The sequence below is a fragment of the Rana temporaria genome, chromosome 9 (genome assembly GCF_905171775.1).
Source record: "Rana temporaria chromosome 9, aRanTem1.1, whole genome shotgun sequence".
Lineage (NCBI taxonomy): Eukaryota > Metazoa > Chordata > Amphibia > Anura > Ranidae > Rana > Rana temporaria.
In genome coordinates this window covers 65,378,021-65,390,946 of record NC_053497.1, presented here as the reverse complement: position 1 = coordinate 65,390,946, position 12,926 = coordinate 65,378,021, and the positions used below count along the sequence as shown (strand labels likewise).

The following is a 12,926-nucleotide window of genomic DNA, read 5'->3' as shown; positions in this document are numbered from 1 at the left end:
TTAAAATAAGTAAATATTATATACGTTCCAATCCATTTATTATTGCTAGCAGCAGAATGATTAAAAATTGTCAATGCTGACAGAGAATGAATTTCCGCTTTAGGGGCCTTTTTCACTTAGGATCGTTTGCAAAACGCAACAAATAGAAACTGATATTTTACACAAATCATAAACATTAGACATTTTTTAATGACCTCTGTGTGAACGCTGAGACATTTACAAAGCATTTAGTTATACAAAGACCCCTTAGTAAGTGGAGATAAATGCATCCAAACTGCAGCCCAGTCTCATCTATGCTGCCGTTTACACAACTACATCCGATGGCTCGCCTACACATTGCTGGATGAGGCCCGATTCATACCGATGTATTTTTAGTGCTTTTTGCACTACAGTCCATTTAACATGGTTTCCTATGGTATACACTCTGTAGTGCAAATCTGCAAAAAAAAGAAAAAAATGCATAGGTGTGAATCAGGCCTGCATCTCCCAGGAGATAATCATCTGACAAGGAAGAAGTTTTCCATGCTGACGACAATGCAATAGAAAACAGCAGATTGTGTATGACCCACAATGCACATGGACACAAGCATTAAAAAAAAAGCAGTATTAGGGAGCTGCGGTGGCTCAACGCGATTGGCACTGCGCTAACAAGCCATTCACCTCTGCAGCTAGAGGTTCGGATCCCGGTCTCGGCTTCATGTGAATTGAGTTTGGTGGTGGTCTCAGCCCGACTCCCGGTGGGTGTGCTATGCAAGGTAAGCCTGTGCTTAGTACACCCACCCCCCTCCCACAAAAACTACCACACCTACACGCACTCGAAATTGGGTTAACACACGCACATTGACCATGCGGTCTCTAAAGAGAGGCGAAGGACTAATGGGGCTGGTTGAGCGGGCTAATCCTCTCACTCCCTTATAGGGAGTCCCTCTGCCCCGTTGGGCTTCAAAGCGGAGCAGGTAGGGCGGGCTGTGTGGGAGGACCCCCTCACACACCCGCCATTGCCACCCGGGGCATGGAGAAAGGTGGCAGATTGCCTCTGGGGGAGGCCTGCCTACTCCCAACTCCTGCAGTCCAGCTCCTCTCTCGAGTACACGCACAAAAATACACTTAAAAAAAAAAAAAAAAAAAAAAGCAGTGCCTCCAACGAGAGAATCAGCACAGAAAGGGTGACAGCTGTATTCCTTTGCCATACCAAGATATAAAAACAACAACAAAAGGTAAAGACAGACACATGGAAGGCAAAGCACAACAGTGAATTAGGAATGCGATTTCCTCATTAAAGGGCTGACAGGCAGGAAAGTAGAAGAGTGAGTGGGAGGTCAGGTTTACGGAGCCGTATTTAACAGCAATTACAAAACGGCTTTGTGGAGGATCTGCAGAGTCTGATGGGACGATCTGTGTCAGAGGTCCCATGGTGTGTGCAATACAACTGGGACATAGGAAAACATCAGGTACAGGCCTGCAAGGGTGAAGACACAAGTAAATACTTGAGATGACTGAAATAATAGGGAGTGCCAGGCAGATAGACTGGAATTAGAGGACACATGTATGGAGGGAGAAGGGAAGGTGTGTTCATACAGGTGGGGGCACTCAGGAGATAAACAGATCAGAGAGTCACATACATAGGACCTTCCCGGGACATAAATACATTGAGGCTGTGGCCATAATGGGTCAGCAGCAGAATATTGGGTACAGGAGGGCCAATGGGGGTAAAAGCAAGGATACAAGGCCCAAGAGGACCTTCCCAGGGGCGAAGGCGCAAGAGGACCTCTCCCAGCACAACGGGGCACAGAAGGACCTACCAAGGAGGGGGGGCAGTGCCCAACATAACAGGGCACAAGAGGACCTTCCCATGGGCAATGGCACAAGATGGTGCAGGAGGACCCCTCCCAGCGCAACAGGGCACAGGAGAACCTACTGTGTGTGTGTGTGTGTGTGTGTGTGGTGCCAAACATAACAGGGCACAAAAGGACCTTCCCAGGGGCAATGGCACAAGATGGTGCAGGAGGACCCCTCCCAGCGCAACAGGGCACAGGAGAACCTATTGGTGGGAGGTCAGCCCCAGTATAACAGGGCACAGAAGGACCTACCGGTGGGGGGGGGGTGCCTAACATAACAGGGCACAAGAGGACCTTTCCAGGGGCGATGGCACAGGAGGACCCCTCCCCAGCACAACAGGGCACAGGAGGACATTTCCATGGCAACAGCAATATATACACTCTATACGTAAACAAGACCTGTCAGATCGGAGTATACAGTATATACAGCAGCAGTAAAGAGGACCTGTCAGGGTAACACACATACATATTGGGGGGAGCGGTTGTATACATTGGGTGAAGAGGACCTGTCAGGATGACACACACATATATAATGGGAGGGGTTGTATGCAATCAGTAAAGAGGACCTGTCAGGGTGACACACATACATATAATGGGAGGGGGGGGGTGTATACATTGGGTGAAGAGGACCTGTCAGGGTGACACACATACATATAATGGGAGGGGGGGGGGTGTATACATTGGGTGAAGAGGACCTGTCATGTAGACAGCAGCCAATAGTAATAGCCCCCGGGGACACGTGACCCCCCACAGACCTCAGAGCCTATAGAGGGGAAGGGATGACACAGAAGGGGGAGGGGGTGGTAGACAAGGAACACCTCACAATGCGGGTCCAGCACTGACACTCACACTCCAGGAGAACAGGTCAGCGTCACATCCTCCGGGGCATCGAAGAACTCCTCCGTGTCGCTGTCAGACGCCATGGCCGTCGGGTTGCGGGCGGTTGAGGCGTCTGTGGGCGCCGCTCCCCGGCCAGCATGTATGCTCGGAGCTCCCGCTGACAGGCCGAGCCAGCTACAGAGAGGAGGGCCCCGGCACACTCACATAAACACGGCCCGGATATCGCGAGATCACCGCGAGCACGGCTAGGAAGACAGGCGGTGCTGACCTGCACAGGGGGCGGGGACAGCGGGAGGAGCGCAGTGTGCATCTGACAGCTTGTGAGGGGCGTGGCTCATACAAAGGACGGGATAGGATGAGGGAAGAAACACGTGCCTGACAGATTCGAGAGGGCGCGGCTGACACTCCCAGGGGCGGGGAAGGAGGAGGAACATGTGTGTTATAGGATGGGCATGACACACATGTGGGAGAGAGGGCGTGTCACCGAGGGCAGTCTGCGGAGCTGTCACTCTGCTTCAGTATATAGAGCTTTATGTGATCTCTCTCTATACTCGGTCATCAGTGTACCTGCAGAGCCTAGTTCTGACCGTTCTGCTCATTACGTCCGGTCCGCCGCTGAGGGCTCAGGGCTGCTTCCCCATAAATCACCGTGTCTTACAGGCAGGAAGGATCTGTTCTGGCCGAAGATTTGGTCTTGTGCAAAAATAAAAAGTAAACAATGCTCTGGGCTTTAACCACTTCCAGCCCAGGACTATTCTGCCACTCCTCTCCTACATTATGATTATTATACAGGGTTTATAAAGGGCCAACAGCAGGGATCAAGTCCTGCGGGAACGCGTGGGAACGGAGTTCCTGCACTTTTTTCATAGCAGGAACTCCGTTCCCTTTGCAGGACTAGAGCAGCCGAGCCGCCCGAGCCAATCCTTCACTAAGCGGCGATGCCCAGCTCGAGTCACTGTCAGGGGCAGGCGAACCTTACTAATCCTTTATGTTACTGACGGCTTCCTGTATATGGATTCATCGGGTAGTGTGCGGGTATTCCGTCACTTCCTCAATATCTCCTGGGAGCTTTTGTCATTGTCCCCAGGAGACATTGCGGAGGTCTGCCGCGAGTTATCGCGGGATTTAGAAAGAACTTGCTTCTTCCTAAATCTCCCAGGAGACATTGGGGCATCGAGGAAGTGACGGAATACCCGCACACTACCCGATGAATCCATATACAGGAAGCGGGCAGTAACATAAAGGATTACTAAGGTACAGTGGATCGGAAAAAAAAACATGGGCCCGGATTCAGAAAGAAGATACAACGGCGTATCTCCCGATACGCCGTCGTATCTCAGAGTCCGGCCGTCGTATCTATGCGCCTGATTCATAGAATCAGGTTACGCATAGATATCCCTAAGATCCGACATACACCGTCGGATCTTAGGCTGCAATCTCACGCTGGCCGCTAGGTGGCGCTTCCGTTTGTATATGCGAGGAATATGCAAATGAGGAGTTACAACGATTCAGAAACGAACGACCGCCCGGCGCTTTTATTTTTGCTTTTGGCTTTTTCCGGCGTATAGTTACCCCTGCTATATGCGGCGTATGCTATGTTAAGTATGGCCGTCGTTCTCGGGTCGAATTTTGAATTTTTTACGTCATTCGTCATAAGTCGTTCGCGAATACGGATGGACGTAATTTACGTTCACGTCGAAACCAATGATGTCCTAGCGACGTCATTTAGAGCAATGCACGCTGGGAAATATGACGGACGGCGCATGCGCAGTTCGTTCGGCGCGGGTACGCGCCTGATTTAAATTTTACACGCCCCCTACCCGCGGAATTTGAATTCCCCCGGGGGATTTACGATACGCCGCCGCAAATTTACAGGCAAGTGCTTTCTGAATAAAGCACTTGCCTCAAAAACTTGCGGCGGCGGATCGTAAATGAGATAGGTTACGCGGATCCGCTAACCTATCTGAATCTAGCCCATGCTGTTTAGTAATTATGCATATGAGCATATCATATTTTTTTTTTGGTGGGGGGAGTGGCTCTTGGGTGGGAGTTCCCACACTTTTTTCCCCAGGACTTGACCCCTGGCCAACAGTATACACAGCGTTTTACAACTTGAAGGTAGACAGTACAACTACAATACACTTTAATACACAAGGAATCAGAGAGCCCTGCTCGTAAAAATCTGCATTTTTGTTTTGCTAGAAAATTACTCAGAACCCCCAAACATTATAAATATTTTTTTAGCAGAGACCCTAGGGAATAAAATGGAGGTCAGACAAATGCTTTTTTATTATTGTGGAAAAAAAAAACTTTCACAAACAAAAAATACAGTAAAGTTAGCCCAAATTTTTTGTAAATTGTGAAAGACGATGTTACGCCAAGTAAATAGATAGCTAACATGTCACGCTTTAAAATTGTGCACACTTGTGGAATGGTGCCAAACTCTCCATAGGCAACGCTTTAAACATCTTTGTGTGAAAAACATTTGGCTTATGTGAAGTAGCTAACACATGTAGCACTACCCCCGTAGGAGCTGCTGGTTAGTTTTTGGGTCTGCCGCTACCCCACTGTTCACCATGTTAGCTCAAAGTCTAGGGTTAAAAAATTACGTAGAACACAGTGGCCAATCACTGAGTCTTTTCAATGCTTTTTATTAAACACAACGTTAGCAGAAGAGGGATGGAGTATTAGGGGATTTCAGGTACCTTGCGCAGATCACTGAAGAACTTGAGATCCTGGGGACAGGTACACTTGCTGTCACTGGATCTTGCTCACCCGGATAGGCTTCTCTCACCGACCTAGCAGCCGGGATGATGCACGGACAAAAATAATGAAGTCTCTGCCACAGACTTAGTAGTGATAGTAACTGTTGAACGATCCTCTGCCACAGGATTCAGTAATCAGGATTTCCCAAAGCGAACACAACTGCACAGTATAAGGAAGTCCTTTAACCCCTTCCCGACTGCCGCATGTACATATACGTCGGCAGAATGGCACGTACAGGCACATTGGCGTACCTGTACGTCCCTGCCTTCTAGCGGGTGGGGGGTCCGATCAGGACCCCCCCGCTACATGCGGCGGTCGGGTTCCCGCGGGGAGCGATCCGGGACGACGGCGCGGCTATTTGTTTATAGCCGCTCCGTCGCGATCGGTCCCCGGAGCTGAAGAACGGGGAGAGCCGTATGTAAACACAGCTTCCCCGTGCTTCACTATGGCGCTGCATCGATCGAGTGATCCCCTTTATAGGGGAGACTCGGTCGATGATGTCATTCCTACAGCCACACCCCCCTACAGTTGTAAACACACACTAAGTGTACACTAAATCCTACAGCGCCACCTGTGGTTAACTCCCAAACTGCAACTGTCATTTTCACAATAAAGAATGCAATTTAAATGCATTTTTTGCTGTGAAAATGACAATGGTCCCAAAAATTTGTCAAAATTGTCCGAAGTGTCCGCCATAATGTCGCAGTCACGAAAAAAATCGCTGATCGCCGCCATTAGTAGTAAAAAAAATATAATTAATAAAAATGCAATAAAACTATCCCCTATTTTGTAAACGCTATACATTTTGCGCAAACCAATCGATAAACGCTTATTGCGATTTTTTTACCAAAAATAGGTAGAAGAATACGTATCGGCCTAAACTGAGGAAAAAAAAAAATGTTATATATGTTTTTGGGGGATATTTATTATAGCAAAAAGTAAAAAATATTGCATTTTTTTCAAAATTGTCGCTCTATTTTTGTTTATAACGCAAAAAATAAAAACCGCAGAGGTGATCAAATACCACCAAAAGAAAGCTCTATTTGTGCGGAAAAAAAGAACGCCAATTTTGTTTGGGAGCCACGTCGCACGACCGCGCAATTGTCTGTTAAAGCGACGCAGTCCCGAACTGTAAAAACACCTTGGGTCTTTAGGCAGCATATTGGTCCGGTCCTTAAGTGGTTAAGCCGACCCGGCAATACTGTGAGGTGGATTGGTTAGGATGCATTCGCCAATTGTCCTCTCCAAGATGAGTCGCCCCCCCCCCCCCCCCCCCCCCCGATTCCTTCAATTGCTCGGCTTCTTCCCGTAGGACAGACAGCACAGGACCACCCTCAAATCAGTAGGCCCCAAATAGCTTCTGGGCCTACCTCCAGTAACGAAGCCTCGGGCCAGCAGGCCCCGAGGCAAAAGAGGAGCGGTCACATACTTTAGGCCAGAGTGGCCACGAGGTGAGAGAGCGAAAAGAATGGCATCTGCCCCTTAAGTACCCTCTCCCAGCATGTCCTGCGGTAAAAATCTCCCACTAGGTAGCCTCTGGAAAAGAACACCCAATACACCTCGGCTTGTTGTACCTTCCATCACGAACCAGAAGTGACAACGACACCTGCTGGTGACCGTGGGAAATACACCAACTCAGCCAAAGCTGGAGCAGAGGCCAATTTAGCCATAAACATTGTATCTGAACTGAATACAGTTCAGATATTCCACTAAATTTAGAAAATAGGCGCTGAAACTGATACTGAAAATTAAGAATACACTGTGCCGAAAATCGAAACCGATACCGAATTTAAAAAAAATAATATTTATATTTTTATATATTTTAAATAAAATGTATTTGTATATTTTAAATAAAATGTATACATTTTTATATAACACATTGCTAATAGTATTAGAAAAATTTCCATGCGGTGCAGATATAATGCAGGAGATGGTCAGAGACTGCAGACGTAGTACAGGAGATGGTCAGAGACTGCAGACATAGTACAGGAGATGGTCAGAGACCGTGTCCATCATCATATGCAGCCTGCTTGTGCCCAGCAGCTTCACCAGTCCCCATCATTTGCAGCCTGCCTGTGCCTCACCAGTGCCCAACAGCCTACCAGTGCCCAGCATATGCAGCCTGCTTGTGCCCAGCAACTTCACCAGTGCCCATCATTTTCAGCCTGCCTGTGCCTCACCAGTGCCCATCATTTGCAGCCTGCCTGTGCCTCACCAGTGTCCAGCAGCCTACTAATGCCCATCATCATATGCAGCCTGCTTGTGCCCAGCAGCTTCACCAGTGCCCATCATTTGCAGCCTGCCTGTGCCTCACTAGTGCCCAGCAGCCTACCAGTGCCCAGCATATGCAGCCTGCTTGTGCCCAGCAGCTTCACCAGTGCCCATCATTTTCAGCCTGCCTGCGCCTCACCAGTGCCCATCATTTGCAGCCTGCCTGTGCCTCACCAGTGCCCAGCAGCCTACCAGTGCCCAGCATATGCAGCCTACTTGTGCCCGGCTCAGCGACGATCTCTGTGTGTTACAGAGCGGATTTGAATTACCCAGGCAATAGTAACAATGTCCCGCCTCCTGTGACACGTCACACTGATTCAATGTCCCGCCTTGGGATCAGTGTGCCGTCTATCACAGGAGGCAGGACATTGTTACTATGGCCTGAACAATTCAGCTCCGTGACACACAGAGATCGAGGGGAGGAGGAGGGAGTGGAGGACTGGGCGCGCCAGTGGGACACTCCCGCAATGGGCGGCACCTGGTGGAACCACGCCCCCTTTCGGTATCGGCTGTTTTTGCCATCCGGCCAAATGACAAAAACACTGTTTTCGGACAATTATTTTTCAAAACATCTTTCAGGACAGCACCCGAGACTTCATGGCTTCTCCTCCCACAGGAAACACCTCCTCAATTAAGTCTTTAATAGGAGGCCTCCACGTTGCTTCCATCAGTTTTTGGTGTTTCCTCTAGCCGGAGGAACACCTCTGGTGGGAGCCATGATCTCTCAGGGCTTATCCTGGGAGACAAAGGTTTTCACATTGTTTTTTTCTAAGGAGTGTGATCCTCCCACTTGCCTCCTGTTGGAATGGTCCCGTGGGCTCCCTCTCCCTCTTCTGTGCTCGGGGAAAGTCTGTACGGCTTGGAAATGCGGCCCGGTTTTTTTCTTGCAGAGGGTGGTGGACTGTGTGTCCTGTTGGCTGCATTACGCAGTGTCGGTTGGAGACGGGCAACCGACATTACTCTGGTGGCCGAGGAGAGCCCTTGGCCGCGTCCCATGCAACATACAGGAAGTGGCAGCATTTCCGGGTCGGCACGCACATCATTTCCGGCCGCAAGCGCAGGGGGAGAGGGCAGGGTCACCTGGTGCCTTCTTAAAGTTCCGGTTCCGGGGTCAGCGCGGCAGCGTTCTCCCACCTCCCTGGGCATGTTTTGTGCAGCAGCTAGTGGTTTAGCATTCTGCCTAGCAGCGGGGGATTCAAGGTGGTGATGGTGGTGGCTTGCTTGGGCACAAGGAAGTGAAGAATGTTTTTCCTAAGTGCACCTGGGTGTGTTATTTGGGCTGTGTAACAGCTTTTTTAGCGTGGTTCTTTTGTCTTTTCTCTTCTGTTTGTGCAGGCTAAAAGTTCTGTCCAACCAGTCAAGAGAAGGTGCCCTGTCTGCAAGGAGAAGTTAAGCGAGGCTTGGACCAAGTCGCTTTGTGCAGATTGCACTGCAAATATTGTCAGGGAGGAGTCTCCATCCTTTTGTGGCAATTTAGTATCTACTATTAAGGATGAACTCCGTGCCGCCTTTCAAGCCTTTAGGTCAAACCTTAGAGAAAAACCAGGTTCCTCAAGGGAATCCAGGGCACCGCAGCCATCTTCAGAACCCCAAGAAGGCTCTCAAATTTTGATAGGGGGTCCGCTATCTCAGGACACTTCCCAAGAATCTGCTTCCCTTGCTCCGGATGAAACAGACTCTGAGGAGGAAGAAAATTAAGCAGGGCCGCTTCTAAATACAAAATGTCGCTAGAAGAGGTTAGAGGACTTTTGAAAGTAATCCATGCGACTTTGGGGATAGAAGAGGAAAAGAAGGAGCTTTCGCTACATGACCACATGTATGCAGGTTTGGGAGATTCAAAAGGCAGTGTCTTTCCAGTCCCTTCAATAATCACAGATATGATCAAAAAAGAGTGGTTGGAACCTGAGAAAAAGCTATTTTTTTCCCGGTCTCATAAAAAAAGATTTCCGTTTGAGGAAAACCCGGATTCTGTCTGGAACAAGGTTCCAAAACTGGATTTAGCTTTTTCACAGGTCTCAAAGTCAACTGACCTTGCCTTTGAGGACATGGGCATGTTAAAGGAGCCCATGGATAAAAAAAGAATGGACCTGCTTCTTAAAAGGGTATGGCAATCAGTGATGAATATACTGAAGCCAGCAATGGCAACAACATGTGTTGCTAGGAACTTAGAACACTGTATTCACCAGATGAAGGCCCATGTTACGGTGGATTCCACAAAACAGGAGATTCTGGACTCCTTCACAGTGCTCTTCAATCCTCCTGCGACTTCCGGAAAGCCGCAATGACTCTCCACTCCAGGTCGGGGGAAGGCTATAGGAGTTCCTTCCTCAGTGGAGAGACATCACTGTAAATCAGTATATTGTAAACATGCTCTCACAAGGATACGTGATAGAATTAACGGAAGAACCTCCCAAAAGATTCCTGGTGGCAAATGTCCCAAGGAATCTGGTCAAGGCTCTCGCCATGAAGTCCTTAATCCAGGAACTGATATCCCAGAGAGTTATTGTTTCGGTTCTAACAAAATAATTCTTCCAGGGGTTTTCCTGGTTCAGAAACCTTCAGGAAAGCACCACCTCATCCTAAATCTAAAAATGCTAAATCTGTCAGTGGAATACAGAAGATTTCGATGAATTCCATTTTCTCAGTATAAAAACAAGGGTGCTTCATGGTATCAATAGATTTACAGGATACCTACCTCCACATTCCTATTGCCGCCAGGTCCCAGAGATATCTGAGGTTAGCACTGAGAGAAGGGAAGTAGGTGGTACACCTGCAATTCAGAGCTCTCCCATTCGGCCTGTCATCATCTCCAAGGGTGTTCACAAAGGTAATGGCCGAAGCTCTGGCACCTCTGCGTCTAGAAGGGATCTCAGTGATTCCTTATCTAGACGACCTGCTATTTTTTTGCTCAAACCAGAGAAGGTCTTCAGAGGAACTTGGATAGAGCCCATGCTCACCTAGAATCCATTGGATGGATACTAAACCTCCAAAAATCAAATCTGATTCCCTCACAGGAGGTGTTATACCTGGGTTTCCGTATCAACTCTTTGGAACAAAAGATTTTTCTCCCAGAAGAAAAACAGAAAGAGTTGATAGAAGTGGTGTCGCTGTTACAATCCAGTCAGCTCCTGTCCATCAGGAGGGTCATGTCAGCGCTAGGAACCCATACCGGCAGTTCAGTGGGCAAAGCTCCATTTCAGACCACTGCAAAGTTTTCTGTTAAAAATCTGGGATCGCCAGAAAAATTCACTGGATTCACTAGTGAAGATCCCCACCAAAGTAAAAAGGAGTCTGGTGGTGGAAGAACCAGACAATGTTTTCAGACGGCCTGTTATGGTCCTTCCAACCCAGGTAAGGTTAACAACCGATGCCAGCTCCTGGGGTTGGGGAGCTCACATGAGCGGTCAGTGGGCTCAGGGATCTTGGTCCTCAAGAGAAGCACTGAGATCCTCAAACTGGAGGGAACTAAAGGCGATAGAAATGGCCTTACTGACCTTTGCAGAAGAAGTCCAAGGACAACATACACAAATCCTGTCAGACAATGCCACGGCGGTGGCCTATATAAACAGACAGGGGGGCACCAGAAGCAGAGTTCTTCAAGGCCTAGTGGGGAACATCCTAAGCTGGGCAGAGCTCCATACCCGATCCTTGTCCGCGGTCCACCTAAAAGGGACTCTAAACAGGATAGCGGACTTCCTTAGCAGGAACCAGGTGTACGAAGCGGAGTGGCAATTGAATCCAGATGTCTTCAATCTGATAGTGATGAAATGGGGACAGCCATGAGTGGATCTCTTTGCGACTCAAGAAAATACACAAATATCCCGCTTCTTCTCCCTGAACAGGAACGAGTCATCACAGGGAGTAGATGCTCTGGCGCACAGTTGGAAATTTCACCTCTGCTACGCCTTCCTCCCATTTCAGCTTATCCCGCAGACCATAACAAAAATCCGGAAAGAGGATACGACATTAATCCTCGTCACTCCCTTCTGGCCCAAAAGGCCTTGGTTTTTGTCTCTTCTACAGATGCAAATCAAACCATACTGGCACCTTCCGTTGAGACAAGACCTACTGTTACAAGGTCCCCTGTTTAACCAAGAAGTAGAAAAGCTAAAACTCACAGCTTGGCCTCTGAGGAACAACTCTTGAAGAGAAAAGGCTTCTCGGATAGGTTGGTAGCTACCCTCCTATCTAGCAGGAAGAAAATTACCAGAGCAATATATTACAAGGTCTGGAAAATCTTTAACTCCTGGTGCACAGCATCTGGCAGACCATTGAAACAGATTTCTTCTATCCTAGAATTCCTGCAAGAAGGAGCAGACAAGCCTAGCGGTCAGTACCCTCAAAGTTCAGGTGGCCGCACTGGGAATATTTTTGGAAAAATCAATTTCATCAGAACCCTTAGTAATTAGATTCTTTTAAGCCCTCCCTCGGGCTAGACCAGTGGTGATCAAAAACTGTCCGGCATGGGACTAATCAGTTGTTCTACAGGCCCTGACCACTTAACCCCCGGACCAAAATGCAGCTAAAGGCCCAGGCCAGAATTTGCTATTCGGCACTGCGTCGCTTTAACAGACAATTGCGCGGTCGTGCGACATGGCTCCCAAACAAAATTGACGTCCCTTTTTACCCACAAATAAAGCTTTCTTTTGGTGGTATTTGATCACCTCTGCGGTTTTTATTTTTTGCGCTATAAACAAAAATAGAGCGACAATTTTGAAAAAAATTCAATATTTTTTACTTTTTGCTATAATAAATATCCCCCAAAAACATATATAAATAGTTTTTTCCTCAGTTTAGGCCGATACGTATTCTACCTATTTTTGGTAAAAAAAAAAAAATCGCAATAAGCGTTTATCGATTGGTTTGCGCGAAATGTATAGCGTTTACAAAATAGGGGATAGTTTTATTGCATTTTTATTAATTTTTTTTTTTTTACTACTAATGGCGGCGATCATCGATTTTTTTCGTGACTGCGACATTATGGCGGACACTTCGCACAATTTTGACACATTTTTGGGACCATTGTCATTTTCACAGCAAAAAATGCATTTAAATTGCATTGTTTATTGTGAAAATTACAGTTGCAGTTTGGGAGTTAACCACAGGGGGCACTGAAGGAGTTATGTTTCACCTGTGTTTACAACTGTAGGGGGGTGTGGCTGTAGGTCTGATGTCATCGATTGTGTCTCCCTATAAAAGGGATCACACGAT

General features: G+C 47.9%; 1 protein-coding gene across 1 annotated transcript in view; it reads right to left on the bottom strand.

Moving 5' to 3' along the window:
- Window positions 1-2,944, bottom strand: part of WDR44 (WD repeat domain 44) — a 125,881-nt gene extending 122,937 nt beyond the window's left edge. Inside the window, exon 1 of the mRNA XM_040323687.1 lies at window positions 2,688-2,944. Within this exon, the coding sequence (XP_040179621.1) occupies window positions 2,688-2,761 (74 nt within the window). The 5' untranslated portion in view covers window positions 2,762-2,944. The remainder of the gene's footprint in view (window positions 1-2,687) is intronic.
- Window positions 2,945-12,926: the final 9,982 nt, after the last annotated feature.